Source organism: Myotis davidii, unplaced genomic scaffold (assembly GCF_000327345.1).
Source record: "Myotis davidii unplaced genomic scaffold, ASM32734v1 scaffold458, whole genome shotgun sequence".
Lineage (NCBI taxonomy): Eukaryota > Metazoa > Chordata > Mammalia > Chiroptera > Vespertilionidae > Myotis > Myotis davidii.
Genome location: NW_006289819.1, coordinates 200,264 through 225,982, shown reverse-complemented (window position 1 = coordinate 225,982; position 25,719 = coordinate 200,264). Strand labels below are relative to the sequence as shown.

The window sequence follows — 25,719 nt, the reverse complement described above, 5'->3', positions numbered from 1 at the left end:
GGTCCATTGTGCTGCTATTTCTGCAGGGACAGAAGGAAAAACAGAGAAACAAGGGAGGCAGGACTCAATGGCCTCAGCCAGGCCAGCTCCTTCACACCCCCACCGACTGCTGCAGCCCATACTTCCACCGGGTTTTTCTGAGCCGGCATAGGACTGCTTTCTGCAAAATCGTTCTTGCATGGGTCTGGAATCTGACTTCACTGAGGTCGGAATGGCTTTAAGCCTCTGTTACGATCCTTGGACTTGAGGGACAAATGCCCCATTCATTCAGCACACCCTCCTCCAGGGCTGTGCACAGAGCTCTCTCAGAGGGAGGGCTGGGCACATGGAACCCACCCGTGGGTATCCTTTTCCCCCGTCAGGGCGGGAAGCTCCAAGAGCAGGGGCTGGGCCTCTGTGTCCGTCCCCAGCAGCCAGCTCAGGGCAGGCACACACAGGCACTTCGGGTGCTGAATGAATCTGCTGAAGTGGATCTGAGGTTTGGAGCCTCAAAGCATCTGGATGCAGCTCTAGAGAATCAGGTAGGACGAGCCGGGCAGTACATTCTAGCTCAAGGGAACTGAGAACGTAAAAGTGTTAGACTTCCCCGTGGAACTCCCAGAAACTGGCCAGGAGGTTGGTTCCTGGAGGGGTTCCCACAATGCTTTATCCCTGGCCCTTTGGGAACAGGGCAGCCCAAGAAGAATGTGATTAAGTGTTAAAAGGCACTAACGTCAAATAGATCTGGGTTCAAAGTAGAACTCCCAAGGCCTTGAATAAGTTAACCTCATCTATTATGCCTTAGTTTTCTAAACTATAAAATGGGGTAATAGGAATACCTCTCTGAAATTTATAGTGAAGATTATGGATATAATCTGTGTACAGCCCTTCGTACCATATCTGGCATGTGGTATTTACTATACAGTGGCCATTATTGTTGGTCTAGTAGTATTTCTATCACAATTGATGCTACTGCCTTACAGCATCCCTGATTCCTGCTACTTTCACCAAACCACGTGTGGCAGAAGGAAACCTTGTAATAACCCACACATAAGATCTGTTTTAGGGGTTGCAAATGGTGATTTCCATTAGGATTCAAGTGTTATGCAAAACAGGGTTTTCTCCTGCACACAGCACACGGAGGAGCTGTGAAGGTGCTGGAGGGCTGGGGAAGCCATCCAGGTGGAGGAAGAGAAGAGAGTGTTAAAGAGAGGAAGAGAAGTAGGGAGAAGGCAGGCCAGGGAGCCACTCAGGAATATGCCTGAGCCTAGCGATGGGCTCCCCACCCCCACCTCCATCCCATGTGGCTGAGAGCTTGAGAAAGTCAAAGCCAAAGAAGGAAGGGTGTTGGGTGTGTGGGAGCATTTACCTCTGGAGGACTTGCGGCGTGGGGAGTCCCCTTTCTGGAGCTTGCTAGAATGGGAAGCATAGATTGTGGGTAAGTGCTGCTCCCTCCTTCAAGAGCTGCCCCCACCCATGCCAGCGCAGAGTGGGTAGGTTACTACAGGCTCTGGCCCAGCACAGGGACTTGGCCAGGCCTGCCTGCAGGGTCGGATCTTCCAAGGAGAGAACAAGCAGGGAACAGCCCTCAGCTCAGTTGCCCCTGCATGGAGAGCCCTTTGTCTGGCAAAGTCCTAACCATTTTCCAAGGCCCAGCTTTAGGGCCCCTTCCCCTGTGAGACATTCCCCCTCCCCTGCCACCGCCCAACCCTGCCTGTCCTAAGCAGAGGTGGGTCATTGTCCACTGGTGCTCAAGCGTCTGCCACCCCACCCTGTCACTTATTCCCTTGTTTCCCTCTCCCCATGAGAACACGAGACAGGGACTGGGTCTAACTCATTCTACTATTGCGAGTGTCTGATGTGGTGAGTGCTAGTAAACACAGCAACTCCTGAGTGGCTGGGAATTAACCACTGAGAGACTCTTGGATTGGGTCCCACCTGTAACATGGGGCTGTCGGGGCCACTGAGGCTGAGATATAATGACTCCCAGGAGGTCCGGCAGACCCCTTGGAGGACAGAAGTCAGGTCCCATCAATAACTAAGGAGGATGGTTAAAAACGATTTCTAGTGAAGACTTTAAATAGTTCGGTGAAAACACCACCATTTGCCTTTGGACAAGATGCACCCAGAACCAGGACCTCAAGGAGACCATATATGCCCCTCATGCAGCCACGCAGCAAGGCCTTGCTTCTGGGTGCTCTCAGCTAATGGTTTCCGTACAAGGGGATGGCAGTGCAGGCCCCCATGACACCAGGCTGCTTCCTGGGCTGGATGCCTCTGCCGAATCCCCCAGAGGCCTCTGTTTGTTCCAGAGAAGCATGGGCCAGTGAAGGCCTTAGTCTGTGACCAAGGTTAGAGCCAAATGTACAAACAGTATGGGTGGGACTCAGTCGGGGGCTGGGTTAGGAGTCAGCTCAGTGTGCACAGGAATTGAAACTGCTGTACAGTCTCCCTCCAGCTGAAGTCTGACAGCTTCCTCATGGCCACACTGCAGCCTGAGGAGGTGGCACGCTGCCCCTCCCTGGGTCACTCACCCCCTGCACCCACGGGTGCTGCAGAACTTGGGCAGCGCTCAGCCTCTGCTTTGCATCTCGAACTAGGAGCTTGGAGATGAGGTCTTTGGCGTCACTGGAGATGTGTGCCCAGTCCTTGTCAGGAAACTCATACTTGCCTTCCTGGATGCTCTCAAACAGCTTGTTCTAGGCAAAGAAGATTCCTCTTGAGGTGACACTGGCCAGGCCTGGTCACTCTGTGCCCAACTGACTGCAACTGAAGCTCAGCGCGTGGCTGGGGTACACCACAGACTCCCCATACTTTCTCCTAAATCATCAAATGACACAGAATGCCCTTGGCAGGCAAATGGCTATGCTATCTGGCAGGCTGGTGGGCGATGCGTGGGAAATACCAACCATAGAACAAAGCCTGGATCCCCTGGCCCTTCACACAGGGCCTCCAGGAATGGGCTCCTGGCAACCTCTAAGTTCTCATCTCTCACCACAATCAGCCTTGCATGCTACCTTCTTCCCTCTACACACTCAAACCTCTGTGTCCTTGTAAACCCCGTGTCTTTGCTTGTGCTGTCCTACTTGTATTTCTTGCCCTTTTCCCCCTGAGGCCACACTCATCCTTTCAGACTCAGCTCAGGTATGATCTTCCCTAACTGGCTGGGCTAACTGCCCAATTATCTCTATTTCACCTGCTGGATGCTCCTGGACAAAAGAGGGAAGGGGCACTAGGTACCCCTTTCCAGATCAGGAACAATCCCCAAACCCAGTCCCGCTTGGCATCCCGCAACCCTGCTGGCCCCTAGCCCCGCTCCGCAGTGGGTCCTGGGACTGCGCTCACCTGGCACACCCTGCAGACCTCTCCCCGGTCCCAGCCACAGTCGGCCCCACAGTGACCTACAAAGGGGGGGTAGCCACTCAGCATGATGTAGAGGACCACGCCCAGGCTCCACAGGTCACAGCGCTTGTCGTAAAACGTGGCCTCGTCCGTGAAGACCTCCACCACCTCCGGGGCCATGTACTCTGCAGAGCCACACTGTGGGGGCCAGGTTGGGGAGGGGGAAGTGACAGAGAAGAGAGGCTTAGTCACAGGGAGAGGGATGGCAAAGAGCAGGATGTAATGGGGCTTGAGCAAAATGATAGAGCTGCAGAGCAAGAAGCTGTGAGGAAAGCCAGCCAGAGAGCTCGCCTGATGCCACCAACGCACTTAGAAAAGCTGGGCCAACTGAGCACTGGGAAACTGAGTCCTATCACCCCGTGATCCATGTGACCAGCTCCAGGTCACCTTCTCTTTTTGGGTCCTTCTCCAGTAAGCGGAGACCCTTGGTCAAGAAGCTCCAGGAATCGCTCTCTGCCTCAGCTCTCTATCCAGTCACTTAATGCGCAGGTACTTCCATGTATCAGAAGCACGGCTCTGGGGGAGGTCTGTGGAGATCGATTCATACAGCAAGGATTTCTTAAAGTGAAGTCCTGCCAAGCTTCCCTGCAAGCTTAGAGCAAGCACGCATAAGGATTTAGAATTAGGAGACCATCATAGCTAGGAGAACTCTTAGAACAAATCCAGTCTCCCTGCTTCTCCCATTTACAGATTGGAAAAACCAAGGCTAGAATGGGACAGGGATTTGTTTAAGCACATCAGTGGCAAAGCCTGGATCCAGGATTCCTTCCTCGCATCCCTGCATAGAAACTGCTAATAAAAATAAATAATGCTTTTTGTTCCCCTCTTCATTATTTCAGGTTCACCAAGAGATACCCCCCACCCCCCGCCACCTCCAACACACACACTAATTTGATGGAAAGATGGTAAGTGAAGAAAGGACATTTTCTCTTATTGGCAATTAGAGTTAATGAGTTAGAGAACAAGGTAGCTCAGTGTTGTAAAAGCTAATAAACATTTCTAATAATGTTGCTCAGAATAAGACATGGGCATAGTCAAATGCATGTCTTTAATAAAGGTTATTAGGAAAATTCACTTACAAAGCAAGCAAATCTCAAAAAGGATCATAATTATAGAATATTGTGTATGTACAGAGGTGTCTTAGGAAGAAGTAGCTCCCAGCAGCACCATCTGGGCATGAAGTGTGAAGTGAGAGAAGCAACAGAACAACTTAGCCGTGCGAGCCCGCATGCAGAGAGCCTGGAACCTCTCAGTTTTTGCCACAGGGAGGCCACACTCCGCACCCGCCATCCCTGGGTGATGCGCCACGACTTCGGCAGTGGGAATGGGACTCTCAGAGCTTTCACGGAGAGTGCCAAAGGGCTGGCCTGGGAGTGGTGTCTGTCTTTACCTGGGCTGGGATCCAGAGCTCAGCCTGTTCTTACAGATGTGATTTGTCTCATCATTGGCAGAGGACCCAACCCAAGCTAAAAGCTCTAATGTCAGTTTCATCAGCAGCTAAGCACAGGGGCAGGGAGGGTGGCATCAGGACAAGCAGTGAGCCAGGTGACAACTCAGGCAGCAGGAAGAGGTACAGATATGCTCGCTTTCCTTCCTTAGCCCTCTGTTCTGGACTCCAGAGCTCTGGGTCAGGGGCACTCCAAATGTACAGAAGCTCAGAAGGAGGTGACACAGGGTGCCCAGTCATACATACCGGAGTGGTCAGCTCTGGTGTAGTTATGGGGGTGCAGGAGTTATTCAACTTCATCCCACTGCCCAAGTCAAAGTCACAGATTTTCACTGGAGACACCTGAAAAGGAAAGCGGAGCGTGAAGGTTACAAATACAAGAAACCAATGGCCATGAGGAGACCACGGTGACTATGTGGGTGCAGTTATGTGGCTGCCACACCCCAGCCCAGCTTTACCTGTCAAGTCATGCTTGCTCTCCTCGGGTTAATGAGGCATCACCTGAGGATTCATCCTACGGTGTCCTCTTCCCCATGCCCTTGCCTATTTCCGACTAAGAGAAAATGCCTGCACTACAGGGTCAGGCTACTATGAATTGAGTATATGACAAGCAGCAAACCTATGGAACTCTTCATGATAAACAAAAGTTAGAGAAGTTAGTATGTATTCCTGACACACTCCTTGCAGACCATTCGGTGGAGGGCAATGGAGTTATGAGAAAAATAACCCTTGGCCATCTCAGGTGGCTTAGGTGGCCAATTTGTCTTTGCTTGCTTGGGACTTTGTCGGTTTAAGCACTGTAAGTCCTCCTTCAGGCCAGAGCCAACCGGGATGGCTGGCCTGAGACCACACAAAACGTGAGTCATCTCTGGAGCCACGCAGAAGGGTGGTTTGTGCGCACGCAGGAGAATGGCCTGTGTGGCGGAAGCAGCACAGAGTCAAATGTGCTGGTTCTGTGAGTCTCAGATCAGACATTTACCTCCTGGGGGAGCCTGGACAAGTCCCAACCGCTCCTCCCCTTCTTTCCTCCCTCTCTTCATTTTCCCCTCCCTCCCTTTTCTTTCTCTTACATTCTTTCTTCTTTTCCCTTCACTTAGCCTCTCTTTTTTATTGTGATGAAATATATATAACATAAAATATGCCATTTAAATCATTTTAAGTGTACAGTTCAGTGGCATTAATCACACTCACACTGTTGTGCAACCATTACCAGTATCTGTTTGCAAAACTTCCCCATCATCCCAAGAAACTCTGTGCCCGTTAAGCCGTAACTCTCCATTCACCCCTCTCCCCAGCCCCAGGAACATCTAATCTACTTTCCATCCCCATGAATTTATCTATCCCAGATATTTCACATACATGGAATCACCCAACATTTGTTCTTTTATATCTGGCTTATTTTGCTTATATAATGTTTTAAAGGTTTACCCATATGGCAGCATCTATCAGAACTTTATTCTGTTTCATGTCTGAGTAATATTCCATTGAACTAGTATGTATATACCCACATTTTGTTAATCCATTCATTTGTTGATGGACACCTGGGTTGTTTCCACGTTTTGGCTATTGTGAATAATGTTGCAACAAACACTGGTGTTCAAGTTCAACTCTGTTTTCAATTCTTTTTTAAAAATATATTGTTATTGATTTCACAGGGGAAGAGAGAGAGAGAGAAACATCAATGATGAGAGAGAATCATAGAACAGCTGCCTCCTGCAACTCCCCTACTTGGGATCAAGCCCACAACCCAGGCATGTGCTCTTACTGGGAATCGAACTATGACCTCCTGGTTCATAGGTCAATGCTCAACCACTGACCATGCTGGCCAGGCTGTTTTCAATTCTTTGGGGTATAAGCATGGATGTAGAATTGCTGAGTAGTATGGTAATCCTACATTTAGCTTTTTAAGGAATTGCCAAACTGTTTTCCGCAGTGGCTGCACCACTTTACATTCCTACCAGCATTATACAAGGGTTCCAATTTCTCCACATCCTTATCAACAGTTGTTATTTTCCATTTTTTAAATTATAACCATCCTGCTAGGTTGTGAGGTGGCATCTCATTGCATTTCCCTAATGACTAAGGATGTTGAGTATCTTTTTATGTACTTATTTCCATTTGTATATCTTCTTTGGAAAAATGTTTATTCAGGTCTTTTGCCCATTTTTTAATTGGATTGTCTTCATGATGTTAGAAATTCTTTTTTTAAAAAATATATTTCACCGTTTTTTTACAGAGAGGAAGGGAGATGGATAGAGAGTTAGAAACATCGATGAGAGAGAAACATTGATCAGCTGCCTCCCGAACACCCTCCACTGGGGATGTGCCTGCAACCAAGGTACATGCCCTTGACCTGAATCGAACCTGGGACCCTTGAGTCCGCAGGCTGATGCTCTGTCCATTGAGCCAAACTGGTCAGGGATAGAAATTCTTTATATATTTTGGATATTAAACCCTTATCAGGTATATGACTTACAATTTTTTTCTCTCATTCTGTGGGTTATCCTTTTATTTTTATTTTTTAAAATTTTTATTGAATTTATGGGGGTAACATTGGTTAATAAAACTATATAAGTTTCAAGTATACAATTCTATATATCATCTGTATGTTGTATTGTGTGTTCACTAATCAAGTCAAGCCTCCTTTTAATCCCCTCCTTGTTTTTTGTTAATCCTCACCCAAGAATATTTTTCCATTAATTTTTAGAGAGAGTGGAAGGGAGGTGGGGGAAAGAGGGAAAGAAAAACATATCATTGGTTACCTCCTGCATGTGCCCCAATGGGGCCAGGGATTAAACCTGCAACCCAGGTACTACGTGCCCTTGACTGGGAATCAAAACTGCAACTCTTTGATATGTGGGCCAATGCTCTAACCACTTAGCCACCAGCCGGCGCTCCTTTACCCTTTTTAAATTTTCTTCATAATGTCTCTCTTAATTTTAATTTTTCAACCATAATAAAAGGGCAACAAATCCATGCCATGAAGATCAAATGAAACAAAGAGCATGAACAGAGTAGTTCAGAGCACTCATGGAGTCTGGGTCAGGCTACCTGAGTTTTAATCTATAGTCTACTACTCATCAGCTGAGTGACTTTGGGCAAGTTTCAGTTTCCTCATTCATAAAATGAAGATAATAACAGTATCTATCTCATGAGATTTTATAAATACTAAATAGTTATAAAATTTTAGTATATCCACATAGTGCTGGCATACTGTAAGCACTACAAATGTTGACTATAATAATTATTAATAATCATAATGATAATAATGATAAATTATATAGTTTAATGCCAGAGTCATTGACAGGAAGGCACAAGATCATATTGGAGCTAAAACATTACTAATCCCCACAAGAGTTGTAAGTACTAAGTTGACTCACATATTCACTCACAGCCATTCCTCATGCATGAGCTATCCCTTAATTCAGACCAAGACACACATGTTCAGACATACACACATGTATACACACACAGAACTATGAATGTGAGCCATCAAAACCACCAGGGCCTAAACCAGCGTGGGCAAACTACGGCCGGCGGGCCGGATCCGGCCCGTTTGAAATGAATAAAACTTAAAAAAAAAAAGACCGTACCCTTTTATGTAATGATGTTTACTTTGAATTTATATTAGTTCACAGAAACCCTCCATCCATGCTTTTGTTCCGGCCCTCCGGTCCAGTTTAAGAACCCATTGTGGCCCTCGAGTCAAAAAGTTTGCCCACCCCTGGCCTAAACCCTTCCTACCAAACACAGAATCTGTCACATTCATACGTGCCGATGGAAATGCAAACACTTGTAGACTGAGTTGAGGGAAAGTTTAAAATAGATGGCATTTGTTCAACACCAAGTAAAAATGTTTACTTTCTAATGGGCAACAAAAAAAGAAACAGAAACTCATTTCAAGAACCTGCTTCCTAATTATCACCTCTCGTGACATATATACCATGATAGAAACATCATTTATAGGCAGAGATTTGCTTCATGTAAGATTAAGTTATTGTTTATGACTCCCATCAACTGCTCGAAAGGTATGTGCACTGGACTAGAAAACATTCATTTTGTGTGGGTCTCCTATATTTTACAAACTCTCAGGATTAAGCCAACCACACTGCTGAAACAGCAAAGAAGGGACAAGGATTAACCCTGGAAACTGCTAACAACCTATACTGAAAGCAAGGTGGCTTTCCCCCATCAGTGCAAACACTGTAACAGCCCCAGTACCTTTTCTGCAGATTCACACAATATATTTTCTGGCTTCAGATCTCGGTGAGCAATGCCTGAAATGACAAAGAGCAAGGAAATAGTTAACATATGCACATAATTATCAAACATTCCACACACAATTAATTTTTTCCAAATGCTGTTGTTCGCAGATTAATTCCCAATTATGGTACATTAAAAAGTCAACGAGCTGCAGGAGGCAGAAGTAACCAGAGACAAACCAAAAGCACCGTTGAATCTGCAAGTCGGTCTGAAGCAGAAGCTTTAGCAGTCTGGCAGGATGAGAAGGGCTAAATGAATCCCAGCCACCCTACCTCTCAGCACTGTGGGGACAACCAAGACTAAGAAACCTAACACGAAACAGAGCAAAGAGCTCTGCAAACAGCCATGTTTGGAACAGCTATGCTGAAATAATGAGTGCCTCGTTTAAGAGCATCTCAGGGGGCTGGGACTGCTCTACCTCATTTCTTCTTGTGTGGCCGATTAAAAAAAAGATCCCGTCAATGGGACTTCCTTCTTATCAAACATTCCACACACAATTAAACAATCTTAAATAATCAGTCCTAAATAAGTATTGTAAACCAAGCTTCCCCGATTCCCTTCTCTCCTCCGCGTATCCGAGACAGTCCTGCCAGAGCACAGCAGAGACTGCTTGGGCCCATGGGTGTTCTTCAGATAAGCCCTCTTGCCCCTGCGTTCTGGCCAGCCCTCCTGAAGGAGACTGCAGATAGTAGCTGAGCACATGAGGGGTTAAAACCTATTGATTGGGCCATGAAGGCACGTGGGGGAAAACCACCTTCTAACCAAAGACAGGGACAAAGACCACTCGCAGGGCTGTGGAATTCTAGTGGTAGACCCAGAAACCTCCCTTTGTCTTTCCTCCTGCAGAATGTATGAGGCAGAGACAGAAGGGCTGCAAGGCTGAGCAAATGTCAAACAGCTCCTGCTTGGAAGGACTGGAGAGCAGCAGAGGATTCTTGGGTAACAGGAAAAAGCAGAGCCGGCTTTACTAAAACTCTCTGGGTGATCCATCTCTCAGGCAGCCCTGCGACTCCCTGGCAGGTGACAGAGGCCCAGCCCACCGGAGGCTCTTCACTAAAGGAAAAACCTGAGCTCCAGCAGGCTCAATGACTTCATCAGTCACCTAATTGAATGAGAACCCAGAGCAACTCAGTCCAGGCTGCACAAATTGAGTCGGGCTGCAGCTCTCCGCACTAAAAGTGAAAGATATTTTCCATTACAGCAAGTGCTCCCACAGAAGGATCATGAGCCACACATGGAGCCTTGCTCCCCAAATAGGTGCTGATGGCCGAGGCGTTCCCCAGCCTGAGAACTGAGGGCCCTGTGTAATAATAGGCCTGCCTCTATGAGCGTACCAGCCATCCAGCTACTCCAGTTCATTTCCCAGAGGTTAGGCTGCAGTGTGTCCAGTATTTAAGAGTATGGAACTTGTTTCCGGGCTGACCCATTCTTGCTCAATTCATCTTCCCGGTGTGAAGTTATTTAGAAAACAGCCAAGTTCAGCTAGAAATCGTTTTTCATCCCCTCCAACTTCTAGGCACATGGGCAGCTGCCCAGCTAGATGCTAACAAGCATTTCAGAACTCCTCAGACACCACCAGCCTCTGTTCCCTTTAGTACATTCTTGAAAAAAAAAATAAATAAAAAATAAAACCCCCTTTACTCCCCTCTAAGGTATGGATCTTGTAAAAAGCGTGACCCAGTTTTGCAATCTATGGAGGCAGCTTGGGGAGCAGTTGTAAATCTTTGTCAGGCAGGTGTTACCTACATGCATCCCAGCTTTCAGAAACAGAACCACTGCCATCCATCATGCTGCAGAAAGCACAGACCCTCCCCTTCTAGGAAATTTCATCCCATGTACAAGCCAGGCCCCCAACATGGTGTGGCCTGGGTGCAGCTCTCTCTCCGGCCACTGGAAGAAGTGGGTTAGAATCAAGGAACCAGAACCTCCACACCAGGCCACACCAGCCTGCACTGTGCGTGAGCAGGATGCCTACAGTGGTCCTGTGTACTCACAACCAAGGGGCCCACATCCACAAAAGTGAAGGGAGCAGAGTGAAGTCACACAGTATTCCCATCAGGTAGAATGCTTTAAGGGAATATTAGGAATAAAAATGCTTTATGCCAGGTGGGGGACAAGGATGGAGGAAATAACATTATTGAAGAACCATGTACTATGTGCCAGGTACTATGCTCCATATTGTATATGTCCACACACATAGGACACACTCAATTATGTAAGTACAGATGAAAGGATTAGAGCAGTGCCCAGTACATAGCAAGTGCTATCTAAGTGTTAACTACTGTTGGTGATACAATTCTCTCCATAACTCTGTGGGATAGGCATTATTCTAGCTGGTAAAAAGGTAAAGCCAGAATTCATTATTTCCATGGCACTGCTGTTTGGCAAATTAAAAAATGTATATTATAATTAAACATATTTATGGGAATGGACAAAAACAGCCAATTTGCAAAAACATTTAATTTACAAAAAAAATTCTTAAATAATCAGTCCTAAATAAGTATTGTAAACCAAAGTGTAATTCAAACACTAGCAACTCTGCCTTTTACCATTGTGAGGTTCGACAGATACCTTGAACTTACCATGTTAATAGAAAAACGCATTTTCCATTTATTGTGAACAAGATATAAAACTACATATATACTATCATGCCAATATAGGTGGTGTATTTTAAAAGACTAAAAGGAATAACACCCACATATTCATACTAGAGAGGCTGTATGAGGCATGGTTTGCCTTCTTCATTAGAAAAGGGAAAGACAATCATCCACATCCACACACCCACATACACCTTATTCAACATGGATTTTATCGTTCTCTTCCCTGCTCTTTCTTCCATAATCCTTATCATTCCGAACAGGTCCTCATCTATCCCATCCACATCAGAAGTCTGGAGGCACCCTGGTTTCCCCCCTCACCCTCATGGGGAGGCCTGCCAGCTGCACCAGCTCTTGGCCCAGCCCCTCTGCCTGGCCTGCCTTGCTCCCTTGGTCCCCAGAGACTGCCTAGCCCAACCCACCACCAAGGCCAAGGCTCGGCGTACCTTTGGTGTGCAGGAAGTCAAGGGCAGCAGCCACATCCTGTACCACGCGGCTGGCCTCGCGCTCGTTGAAGTGTTTCCGCTTCTGGATGTGGGCCAGGATGGAGCCTGGGAAGCAGAGGAACATACGGAAATGCCTTTTCAGTCTTCACTGAGTATAGCTTGTCAGAGGCCAAGTGTCCACAGGTTTGGGTGGGGGACATAGGCTTATTCATTGCTGAAGGTCCAGCACCAAGTGTGGCTCCTGGCACAGAAGAGGCACTAGCACAAAACTGTACTGAATAGAACGGAACTGCTAACCTCTGTACTGTCTATGATGAGTAGAAGGGAGTGAGAACAACTATTTAAATGACCAAAATATTAAATGCCATTTGGCTTCTGGAATAAAAAAGAACTACAAGTGAATCCACCTGGGATAGGGGGCCTCTCTGTAGGAACTTTTCCTCCTTTGCCTCTGACTTTACAGCCAAATGAGAGCATAGCCTACAAACAGAAATGCCACACCCTCACCAGATATGCAAAGATTAAAAAAAGAGAGAGAAAAAACTTCTTTCCCCTGAACTTTTATTATTATTATTATTATTATTATTATTATTATTATTTTGTTGGCAACTTGTTTGAGAAGTCTCTGAGTTTCATGATGGATGATCATCACCTCGGGCCTTAATTAGAAGTCCAAACGTATACTCAACAGTAAAGTACCTCCTTGCAATTTCTCAAAGACCAAGTAGATTTTGTTGGCTAACATTTATTGAGTAGTTGCTATGTGCCAAGCACTGTGTAATGCTCTTTAAATAGATTATCTAAGCCTCACCACAATTGTACAAAATGTATAAAATACAGTTATCCCTATTTTATAGATAGGGAACCCAAAGACAAGAATGGTTAAGCAATTTGTTCAAGATCATACCCCAGTAAGTGGTGGCATCAGGACTTAAGCCCAGTAAGTTGGGCCTCAGAACCTATGCAGACTTCCCCACAGGAAGACCTGTGGCCCAAATGCTGGGCAGATGAGTTGCCCTGGGCCAATCACACTCTTTACCCATTGGATCTGGCTTCAGTAGAGTTGCTCTCTGAGTGATATGTACAGATGACCCAGCGGCATCGAGTATTAAAACATGTAATTCAAAGTACTGGTGCTATTGGGCAGGGCAGGGCAGGCACAGGCACTAGCATATATATGGCTTGGCTCCAATGTGGTTTATGCTCGCTACAGGAAGCCAGTATTTCTGGACTGAAGGTGTCATCCTAAAAGTGGTACATGTTTACTTATTCTGGCTTTGGCACGAACATGAGATTAAAGATCTTTCACTTGCCAGATGAAACAATCAAGGGATCTCAACATGTTAGGAAACATTCCAAGAAAACCAGCTCCAGGCTAGATCACAGGTTCGTCTTGCTGCAATGAGTCTCGTTTCCAAACTTGTTAAAAAGGAAGGTGGAGTGTAACACACTTCTCAGCTAGTCCCCATCGTAGCCAATTGTTTTAATAATATTAACTGCTGATAATTATTAAACCCTTAGTGCCTACCAGGCACTGAGCAAAGCATTTCACATGAATTATCTCATTTAACCTTCACAGCATCCCAAGGAGGTAGGTGCTGTCATTATCCCTATTTTACGGATGAAAGAATACTGTTTGGAAAAGTTAAGTGACTTGCCCAAGGTAAGTGATGGAGCTAGACTAAAATTTAGCTTTGCTGGTTTCTAAAGCATGGTCTTTTAACCATCATAGTCCTCCACTCAGACATCCTCCCTAACCTTCACCTAGCAAATGTGCTCTAGGGTTGGGTGAGTGATGGGGAGGACAAGTGCTTCTCTATCTCCTTCTCTTTGTAAGAAAAGCAACTTCAGCAAGCATCCCGGTGATTGTGTGTGTAGGTGATGGCAGTAGTGGTGATGGTCAAGAATGGCAACATTCTAACTGAAGGTTGGCACGTTCTCTGGCCTCTTCTCTATCCTGGGTCTGTATCCTAAACAATAGGACCCTCCTCTCCCCTGGTGAGCCTTTCTGTACTTCACAATGTATGCAGGAGCTTCCGCCCACAATTAATTGTTAAGTAGTGAATGTGTCAAAACATGGATTGATAAATTGATGACTACATGTATCTATTTACGAGCCCCATTATAATGAGAAGGCATTTATGAAATGCCCACACAGGTGACATTCTAAGCTCTGCAAAATGCTAATTATCATCCTTCCCTCCGGCCTCCCTTCTCCCAAATCAAGGGCAGTTTTAAGTCCTTCATCCTTTTTATTAGCTTGACTCGTTTTAGAAGTCTCTGGGATTCATGATGGATGATCACCACCCTGGGTCTTAATCAGAAGTCCAAACACATACTCAACAGTAAGTACCTCCTTGCAATTTCTCAAAGACCAAGTAAAACCTTGTGTCATCTTCAAAGAATTCAATCAGCTCCAAAATGTTCCTTAAATAGGGAAAAATAGGAGGAAAGGAAAAAAAAGGAAAAATGGTATTATATATTAAAGCCCATTTTACAAATATACAATGAAAAAAAATATACAACGCCCTGTAACAGGGCAGAAATCAACTTGAAATCAGAATGCTTATTAAAGACCCATGTTTGAGAAGCAGCCAATGGTGTTAGCAAGATTCAGGTCACCTTATCTTTCCATAATGTTTAGTCTCTGGTGTTTTCACCAAGTCTGTGCTGTCAAACCCCAACCCTAAAACCCACTAGGTAGAGTTATAAAAAAGTCCTGGTCACATTAAACTGAATAAAATCTGCAGCCGACTGGAAGCAATTGCGGCTAATAACACTGAATAGTAGGTGTGTGTCCTGGAGGCAAGCAGCAAATAATTACTTGCCCTCCCTCTTGCCCATAAATCACGGGGCAGTATTTACATTGCCTGGAGAAAATGGAAACATCTGTCAAATAGACTTGGGGCCTAACGTAGGCACCGCTAGACCCTAACTGCTAAGCGCTGCTTAATGAAACACCGTGTTCCCGGCCACCGTAGCACTTGTGGCCTTCCCCGGTGAGCACTCCTGTCTGCCTGAGCATTACCGTGCTCCGCCAACAAGGTCGTCTTGTAACTCAGTAGGGAAGCCACCAGCCTGGATATTGAAGGTGTTGGGGCTTTTTTTCTTTTAAAGAACGAAATAAACCAAGTAGAGTCTCTAATGCTGAACTCAGAAGCTGCAGGCTGAAAATAAAAATCTGTCCCTCATAAAAAAATGCTGACCACTTTGGGAGACACCAGGCTTTTACTAGTGCGAAGGCGTCCAAATAAGATGGCCAAAATGGCCTAATTTGAAAGAAGATTGTAGAGGCAGTGCCTGGAGTTAAATCAACAGCAGCCCCCATCCTCCAAGCTTAATGACAAAGCCATCAATACCGGGCCACTGGCTCCCTGCTGACCCTACCATGGAGAGAAAGAAAGGGGAAAGCGAAGTCTTAGAGGTGACCCTGATTGAAAGCCACAGTGGGAGAGCCACTCATTTGGAGCTGGTGGTGAGCAGGCTCAGACAGGGCTGGAGAGCACCTTGGCCCAGCTGTCAAGCACAGAGGTTAGACCAGGTCTCATGACCCTCAGTAGTAGCTGCACATATGTAACTATCATAGGAACAGAAAACAGCAGCAAATATTCTTAATAGTTCTCATCATCCTCATCCATTAATCACAGCAGGTTCCTAAAAGTTTCCACTAGGCAACACTCAGGCAGCCTAGTTTCCACAGGCACTTGAAAGAAATAAAACTCGATTTTTGTCCCAGGCATTCATTCAGATTGCTCATTCATCTAATGGGCCTGAATTGCTGATATTTATAGTATTTCAGCCTAAATAGGAGATAGCTTCTTTGCTGCTATTATTTCTCCTATTTTTTCTAAACACTGGAAGACAAGGAGTTATATGCAGTTGTGGGGGAAGAAGTGAGAGTTCAGGTCAGGAGATGGTAAGAAAGAACCTTTTTCTGTGGCCACACATCCCCCCAGAGAAGCAGCAACTAGCCCAACACTATACTCACTTGTTTCCTTGACACTGATATAGCGTCTCCACCTCTCGAAATACCCGACTCCGACTGTGCCCTGCTTGTTTTTCGATGATCTATGAGAAGAACAACATCTGTCAAATATTCCCACCTAAACTCAAAACACCCCTCAGCAGAAGCCCTCTGGCAGAACTAACGGCCAAATTTAGCCCAAGTCAGTTATAAGCACAAGTCTGGAGTAGGACTTGGTGACATAGGCCCTGTGGCTCTGTCAGCAAAGCTGCAGACTGGCCCCAGGGCTTTCCAGCCTGGCTGGGCTGTTTGACTCTGGCCAAGCACGACTCCACGGAAGCTTCTGAGGGCTGTCCCCAGCTGCCCAGGGGAGACTGAGGCAGCCAGCAAGACAAAGAGCTATCTCTATCCAGTTCTTATTCCAAGGATATCTCTTTTTGCCTTTCGGGTAAGAATTTATAAGCTCTCGCCCTGGCTGGTTTGGCTCAGTGGATAGAGCGTCGGCCTGCGGACTCAAGGGTCCCAGGTTCGATTCCGGTCAAGGGCATGTACCTGGGTTGTGGGCACATCCCCAGTAGGGGGCGTGCAAGAGGCAGCTGAATCGATGTTTCTCTCTCATTGATGTTTCTAACTCGCTATCCCTCTCCCTTCCTCTCTGTAAAAAAATCAATAAAATATATTTAAAAAAATAATAATTTATAAGCTCTAATGAAGGATCTCCTAGTGCCGGAGGAAGAGCAAGGGGCAATGAAGGGCCCAGGTCAATGCCACCTCTGCAGTTCATCTGAGAATTTACCCTTTGGCAGGCACTATATTAAGTCATTTAGGCACATAATCTCCTAACCCTTAAAACAAATCCCAAAAGATAGAAAGAGGTAAAACATTTGCCCACAGCTCTGATAGGTGGCAGGGCTGGAATTCAAGCCTAGAGCTGCCTCCGAAGCTCTTGCTATCCTATACTGGCCTGAATCCTACACATCTTCTCTCAAGAGAACCCAGAGCCCTTATCTCTCCTATGGTACTGTGGGATGCTACCCTCCCCACCTGTATTTGGAGATGCTTGGCAAGTACTGACTGAAGGAATGGGTAAGCCAACAGATGAGCAGGTAGTTTACACAGGGAGTGGCTGACTCTGAACATGTCTTCAGACCCACCCAGAGTCCCAAACTGCTGCTCTGCAGAGCTGGCTCTGCTTCACAGTCCCAGATGAGCAGGCAGCAGATGATGACATCCTGTTCCTTCACTCCAAGGATGCTGTGTAGAACACTGCAAACTTCTCCAATATGTTGTAGCACACACATCCATGACCAATGCAATTTTCTAAATAAGTCCATGTCTGTTAGTAAACCTCTGAGCCCGTTTTCTGCACAGAGAGGTGTACGTAGTGCTGGGGCACAGAAGCTACTCAGCTCGTTCTTTCATCAAATATTTCAGATCAGAGTCAGGAAGAACTTTTGAGCAGGCAAGCTATCTAGCAATGGCATAATTTTTTCTGAGGAGGTAATGCACTCCTAATGCTAGAGATGGGGGAGCAGAACATGGTACAACTATCTGAGGAGTTATACAGGATATTCAGACTAGATTATCTTGAAATTTCATTCCCACCCTGAGACTCTAGTGTTTATCAGTTGGATGCTTATAGGGAAAGCCCTAATAAAACCAAATATTCTGCAGCCATGTGGGGAGAAGCAGCCCATCTCTAGGGAGTTTTCAAGGAACACGAGAGACATGGGCAGAACTGCTGAAATCCAAGAATTGCCAAGCCAGGGTCTGTCTTTGCCCAAAGATGCCAGGGGACATGGAGGAAGGGCCTGGTTTTCCTCTTGTGAGCCAACTTTGAAGAAATAGTTCTGTCATCCATAAATGTATTCAGACATTTGAAAATCAATTGAGATTTGCAGTTTTTACCACACTTAAGGCATATTTTTTAAAAAATTACTTGTAATTTATACTGATCAGTTTCCAAAAAGGAATTGAGGCAGTACTTTTGTTACCACATGAAACAATACTCAGCAAAAAGGAACATGGCTTAGCAGAAGTTCTTCCCTTAATAAACCCACAGCTGGGACGATAGCAGATTGGTTAAAAAACACACTTCTTCCAGGAGTCAATTTGGCCAAGTCTGCCCATATGAGGCAGTGCTTAGACCTGGTGGCGCAGGTGGATGGTTTGAAATAAGTCTGAATTGCCCCCTTAGAATCAATAAGACCTGTTTCTAGATCAGTGGTTCTCAAACTTTGGTGGATATTAGAATCACTTGGAAACTTGGTAAAAATACAAAGACCTTGATGCAGGGTCTTTGAGAACCACTGCTCTCAGTCCATCTCTTTTTCCATACGAGGTCAGCACATGAAAGCACAGAGGGGTGAAGTGAGCCATTCCAAGATCACACAGCTAGAAGCCAGCTCTCCTGTCCCACAGCTCAGTGCTTCGTCCTCGTGATCATGATACTCTACATCACTTGTAAGCATTCTGTCATTTGTAAAATGTTTCTACTGATACCAGTTCATTTTTATTTTCACCTTCATAACCAATCCATGAGACAGAAAGGTATCAATACCTTCATTTTGGAGATGTGGGAACTGAGGTTCAAGGATTTTCGGTGACTTTACCAAAGTCAAATAGTAGTAGTTTGTCAAAAGAGATTCAGGTGGGTTGTCTCATTCCAAATCTGTTTGTTTACTCCCTGAAGCTAATTTCATTTGTCAGATTAATAAGAAGCATTAATACTATGAGCCAGGCATTGTTTCAAGCCCTTTGCACATAGTAACTTCTTTAATCCTCACAAAAAATAATATATAGGTTCTATTATTACATCTATTTTACAGATGAGGAAACTGAAGGACAAATAGGCTAACTTGCCTAATGGCACACAGCAAGTAGAGAAACCAACATTTGAATTCAGCAAATATAGCTTTGGAGCCCCAAATCTTACTGAGCCACCACATCGGGGAATATGAAATTTATTTGGTTTAGGACTGACTATGTACAAAGTAAAGCCAGACATCCAGATGAGACACTCACTTTGACAGCATACTCTTGGCCATTCTGCAGGCTCACAGCTCCTTGAACTTTGGCATAGGCTCCCTCTCCAAGCAATTCAGAGGTCAGCTTGTACACATCTAGAGATGAAATGGATGAGAGAAATAACAGGATGAGTCACCCTTTGCAAGTTAAGATGGAAAGAAGAGCTTCTGTTACTCAGCTTCCTTGGTCTGACAACACAGGCACACGGTGACTCCCCAGTGCAGTGAAGAAGAAGACCATTAGCTTTCCTGGCCATTTCAGGACTCAGTTTCTCAACAACTAGATCACATAGAAGACATCCTGTTCCCCATTTTAGAGATGAGGTCAGTGGAAGGGTTTCTATTTGCACACATATTTCCAGAGCACCTACTATGTATCAGACAGCATATTAGATTCACAATAGGGACAGAGCAAGGAATAAAATATAGTCCCTGCTCTTTGAGAATCACAATTCAATGGGGAAGACAGACACGTACACAAATGACCCCAGAATAAACTAGACAGTGGGAAATACTATCAGAGAGAGGACAAGACACAGTAAAAAGGAAACAGAAAAGGGAAAGGTTATATCTATCTGTTCAGAGAATCTGGAGGATCCTCATAGAAGGGGTGTAATTTGAATGGACACCATGCATTCACTTACTCATTTGCTGAGCAACTACTGTGTGCCCAGTTCTGTGCTAGGCATTGGTGATACAAAGGGGAATAAAACCCTGTTTTATTTTATACAACACACAGGGCAGTCCCCAGGATCCTCTCTGGAGGTTTTTGAGAAGTTTCCAGAAGTCACCCACAGGAAACAGGAGACAGACATACATGTAAACGGAAGCCTCGAGGTTTTTAGGGTGCTGAGTCAGAGTGGTTCTCACAGAGTAATAGGCTTGGGTTGAAAGAACATTTAGGTGGCCTGCCCAAGCTCACAAATAGCACAAGCTCTTTGAGCTCTTCCAAAGGAAGCTACAGCGCCATCAGAGTCTCTGCTGGGCTGGCCTCCTTTTCCCCTGGCCTCCATTCTGCGGCTTCTTCCTCTTGAGGCAGCCTAGCACTTAAACCCACAGGCTGAGCAGAATGCTTTTTAACCATGAAATTAGGTTTTATCACTCTGAGTCATGAGAAGCCCTATAATTGCACAAGCCATCCTTGAATAACAGGAACTACTCTTAGATTCATGGAAAGAGTAAGACCTGTTGATTTGGAAATTATTGTAAAAATCATGGTACTTCTGTCCTTCTCTCTCCTCTTACCCCCTCCACCCCAAACACACACATCTACTGACTGGGTTAAAGTAAAACAGACTCATAGATACAAAGAACAGACAAACAGCTATCAGGGGGGAGGGGAGTTGGGGGGCTGGGTGAAAAAGGTGAAGATATTAAGCAGAAAACGAACAAACTTGTAGACACAGATAACAGTATGGCGATTGTGAGAGAAAGGGGTGGGGGGAAGCATAAGATGGTATAGGGGAGATAAATAGTGAAGGAAACAGACTTGACTTTGGATGGTAAACACAATAAAATATACAGATGATATATTATAGAGTTGTACACTTGAACCTATATAATTTTATTAAGCAATGTCACTCCAATAAATGCAATAAATAATTAAAATAAAGAATACACACTGTTGTTTGTAAGTATTTTAAATACCATGCTTTACTCACAATGGACATTTGGTATTAGCCTTTTACACATGTCAGAATAGGTTGGTGGTTGGAAGTCCAATATTCCTGACTCATAAAGGACTGGTCACTAGAACTACCATACAAAACTATCAATTCACTAGTGTATCTTCACTATTGGAAGGAGGGACCATGAGGGGAAGCTATTTCAGGTTTCACAAAAGAAAATAGATGAAGGGGCATGTCACTACTAGGAGTAGCTACTGATCCTTTCAATTCTTTGCAGAAGTGTCCAATGATTCACTTCATCCCATCACATGCCCAGTGGTAACAGGACGAGTGCCTCACACAGGATTCAAAATGTTTGATGACCAACGTTGTGTCCCTTGAACACAACATCCACTCTTAAAACGGTGTCAAACTCAGCACAAGTAGCTGCAATCTCTTGGAGTCAAGTTCTCTGCTTATAGAAGATTGAAGTTTCATTTGCAGCCATGGCCCTCTCTTCCTCCTCCTACATGGTTGCTCTACCTCTCAGTAGCCCTTCTAGGAACAGCTGAGGGAAAGATCACATCTGGAAGGGGCAGAAACACACCAGCCAATCTCACTGCATGTACCACTCTGACAGATTGGTCTTCCTGTCCCTTGACCATTGGGAGGATGCCTGTGCCTCATCCAGGGGCTTTTCTCATCTCTGCTCGCTCTCTTTCTGTCACTCCTTTGAGTAAGATCTTGCACTCCTTCTTTTATCCCTATCACACACATAGCCATGAGCTGGCTCTACGATAACACAGATCCTGTGATCTAGACCCATGGGCTTTTGGGAAGCTCCTCCCATGCTTGGGGAGCCACAGGCCCTGGCCTAAGAGAGTTGCGTGACCAACCTTCAAACTTTCCCAGCAAGGAGTCAGTGGCCCGGGCCTTCCGCTTCTTCTTCTTCCTCTTGTCACTTTCTGCAATAGGAAGGGGTTCACTGCTGCCCATCTCTGGGAGAAAAGTGGAGATGTGAGGGAAATATCACTGTACTGATCAAGCTGTAAGTTCGCCCAGAAGCAAAAACAAAACAAAACAGTGGGAGGGGGGGCCTGAGACCCAGGAGCTTTACACTGATGGTTTTTAAATATCTGTGAGAACTATTGATTTGTTTTGACCCAGGAGGCAAAACTAAAGGCAAAACCATTATAGCAGATCGTTAACTGTGGAAAGAAACTCAGACAGACAGGCTAGATTAAAAGAGGATAGCAGAGGTCTGCTTTAACCAAGCTCATTAGCACATGGATTTAGATCTGCCACCAGTCAAACTATAGCCCCCAAACAGAACAATGAATCCATAAGCAGAATCCCACCTGTGACATCCTCTAGCTTCAGCACCAGAAAGACAAGAAGGAGGGTGTGGTTGGGAGGGAGTGCATGCAAATGAAATCATACGATTAATAGCATCCCTATGTGGATGTGCACAGGGATTTCAAGGCCTTGAGTGGAGATTGCCTCTGCGAAGGTACAATAGGGCAGGAATGTCTACGAGCATAGACGAGTGCCTATGGAGCCAGAGCACACTCTTCCCTCCCTGCTCCTTATTTGAGGGGATACAGGTAGGGTCCATTCAGAAGTCTGCAGTTGACAGGTCTACACCAGGCTGCTGGACGAGGTCATTTATTGCAAAAGCATTATTATCTCTCCCTGGCAAGCACCTGGTGCCCCCTGTTAAAGGGAAAATTTGGGAGACAGATATTTGGACATTGGACAGATTGGGCAGGAAAAAGAAGGGACAAAAAGAATAAGCAGGAGACTGAGAAGAGGAAAGAGAAAAGGAGGAATAATGAGCCAGTACCCAATCGTAGTACTGTTTCTAAGACACTCTAGTAAGGGCCTTCCCCTGGTAAAGATAAATTACTTACAGAACATGTCATGCCCCTGATCCAGAGTGGAGCCTTAATACTCTTTGCCTGCAGTTAGAAATAATAAGATTTCTCTGAAGTCTCTGGGTCTAAATCCCCACCAGGGTGATTAAACCTTTACATCCTTCTAAAATAGAGGCACTCGAGTGCTGATGGGGCATATGGTATGAGAGCTTTTTAGACCAACCTTCAATAAACACAGGCTCTGGGTTGTTGGATTTTTTTTTTTTGAGAGAGAGATTTTTGAAATGGAAGCTGGCTCTTTGCCCATTGAGGGAAAAGGCCCACTTTCTTCTGAGAGGACCCTCCTGAACACGATCAGAGGAAGGGCTCAGGAAGATTGATTAGAGCTGATGCACGTCTTCTATGCAGTGTTCTCAGAAGCGAATACATGACAGCCATGAGGAGAAAGCACACAGAACGACAGCCCTTTTCAACACCACAATCCAGAAAGCATGGTTAGGCAGCCAAGTGTCTGACAGCTCAATTTAGGTGCATTCTTCCTCCCACTTTTAGGATCTGATGACAGAAGATTTTCAATTATACTTTTTTTTTAAAATATATTTTATTGATTTTTTACAGAGAGGAAGGGAGAGAGATAGAGAGTTAGAAACATCGATGAGAGAGAGACATCGATCAGCTGCCTCCTGCACATCTCCTACTGGGGATGTGCCCGCAACCCAGGTACATGCCCCTGACCGGAATCGAACCTGGGACTTTTCAGTCCGCAGGCCGACGCTCTATCCACTGAGCCAAACCGGTTTCGGCTTCAATTATACTTTATAGAAGAGATAACCACAGGGATAAAAGGAATCCACAGAGAATCTCAAAATATTACTCTAGGCGACAGCTTCAAGCACAAGATTCATCTTGTGTAACATGCTATGAATTAAAAAAATTAAACTTAAATATCAGCACCCAAAAATCCACCCTGACCAAGGTATGTTAAAAAGAAAAGCGCTGCTCAATATAGTGAGACATTCCACAGAAATAAAACACAGGATCACTCATCTTCAGGTGCTCGGGGAGGGGGCACTGACCACTGTGACAATAGGCTGAGGAGGGACCACTGTCCCTCTTCCTCTTCCTCTGTGTGCAGTCCAATGTCAACCCCGGTCCCCATTTATTTTCTCACCAGCACTGCAAACCAAGTGCAGATGGGACAGATTTTAGATTCACTTCTCTTTCTCCTTCCCCTGCCCACACTCTGATGGAAGGCCCAAGGACAAGCAAAAGAGCCGACAGGCAGGCAATGTAGAGGAGGAGCCAGAGGGCTGGTGGCATTATAATTCACAGGGGACGCTCAAACATTCTTACGACTCTAGCTAGAAAACCCTGTTAGCCGCAATTTATACTTGGTTTTTACCACAGCAGGGCTGAGGGAGCCTCTTGTGGAAGAAGCATACCTCTGAGCATGGCTGCACACTCAATATTAGATTTTATGGCTTCACACACAAAAAGATAGAGTACCTGGTCTATTCTGCATGGATTTCATTGGAAGAGGGTATGCCAGAAGGGACAAATGGTTAAGACTTTCCTTGGAAACAGACCTTGTTGAAGGAGAGTTGTTTTTAAAACTAGGAAGAAAAAAAAACGTAGGAAGACAGTGAAGTGAAAAAATATGCTTAACTTCCCTGTTTACACTGAAGGAACAGGGAAGGGAGAGGTGTCATAATCTTACCAAGGAGTTGATAGTTTCCTCGCTGGAGCCTGTGTATAGTCTATTTTATCACCGACAGTGGGGCCTGTGGGGCCTTATTTAACATGCACACAATCATTTGAAAAAGCTTCTTCAGAGGGCAAGATTCCACAACCAAACAGGTCCTTGGCTCACCTCCTTCCCTTGGCCTAAGGCAGTGGTCGGCAAACTGCGGCTCTTCCACAAAATACCGCGTGCAGGCGCGCACGTACAGTGCGATTGAAACTTGGTGGCCACACTCAAGGGGCCAAAGAGCCGCATGTGGCTCGCGAGCCGCAGTTTGCCGACCACTGGCCTAAGGATTCTTCTCAGCTATTAAAACTCATCTCAAAAGTCTCTATCGCTTTAAACGAGTTAAGGTCTGTGCAAACTCTGTTAGGCACTATGCAAACAGATGGGATTATTGCGCTGAACTAGAAGTCAAAGCTCCATTCTCTGCTCCCCAACCCTGCTGGAAACTATTAGAGCACTGATTTTATGTGGCCGTGAGAGCTCCCCGAAGTTCCTAAAGGTCAGGACTGCCACCTGTTCACCTCTGCATCTCCTTAAGTCAGACATACTAGTACACCAGCCATCAGAGAACATGCACTGAAATGAAAATGATATAAAATGATGCACACAGGAGGTGTTAGGTATAGTGCATGTTACCCAGGCCCTTTAAGTAGGAGTGCACATACTGAAAGAAATTTGGGTACATGTTTGCCTTTCAGACAACACAGTTTTATGAATTCCCTGATAAACTTCCTCTCAAAAAGAGTGCTGTGAAACTCAAAAGGTTTTGAACTTTCTAGCCCTTGCTACAGGGCTGGGCAATGTGCCTGGTACTTCAGAGAAGGAAGTGAGCACTTCCTTTGTTTTCAGACTGAACCAGCTGGTGTGGAGGCTCCCAGCACTTCCACTGCCTCCTGCCCTTGCCTTCATCTTGGGCAGGCTCCGTGGTCCACACTTGTATATTGGTGGAAGTGGAGCTGGAAAGGAAGCACACTGCTGATAGGGAAGGCACATGGGCTTGGCATCAGGAGAACAAACTGAGTCCTGATTCAGATGGTACCAGACATAGTACCAAGGCCAAGTTACTTCACCTCTTAGGGTCTCAGTTTCCTCATCCACAGGATAAGTTTAAAAATAATGCCCGCCTTTTCCAGCAACCCCATGTGAGAATCCAGTGATATACTTACTATAAGTGTGCTTCAAAAAACATGTGTATGCCCTAGCTTGTTTGTCTCAGTGGATAGAGCACCGGCCTGCAGACTGAAGGGTCCCGGGTTTGATTTGGGTCAGGGCACATGCCCAGGTTGTGGGCTCAATCCCCAGTAGGAGGCGTGCAGGAGGCAGCCAATCAATGATTTTCTTTCATCAATATTTCTATCTCTCTCCCG

The 25,719-nt window shown here is 45.5% G+C and overlaps 1 protein-coding gene across 2 annotated transcripts in view; it reads right to left on the bottom strand.

Moving 5' to 3' along the window:
* Positions 1–25,719, bottom strand: part of MKNK1 (MAP kinase interacting serine/threonine kinase 1) — a 32,920-nt gene continuing 7,201 nt past the window's right edge. The window contains exons 3-14 of one of the 2 annotated variants that reach the window (XM_015563147.1): positions 24,874–24,928; positions 24,112–24,218; positions 21,628–21,729; positions 19,123–19,220; positions 16,123–16,202; positions 14,488–14,561; positions 12,135–12,239; positions 9,050–9,105; positions 5,075–5,170; positions 3,325–3,519; positions 2,514–2,678; positions 1–20 (exon numbers count right to left, since the gene is read on the bottom strand). In XM_015563147.1, coding sequence (XP_015418633.1) covers positions 15–20; positions 2,514–2,678; positions 3,325–3,519; positions 5,075–5,170; positions 9,050–9,105; positions 12,135–12,239; positions 14,488–14,561; positions 16,123–16,202; positions 19,123–19,220; positions 21,628–21,729; positions 24,112–24,218; positions 24,874–24,881 — 1,092 coding nt within the window. In that variant the 5' untranslated portion in view covers positions 24,882–24,928 and the 3' untranslated portion in view covers positions 1–14. The other variant, XM_015563146.1, reaches the window with a different exon arrangement.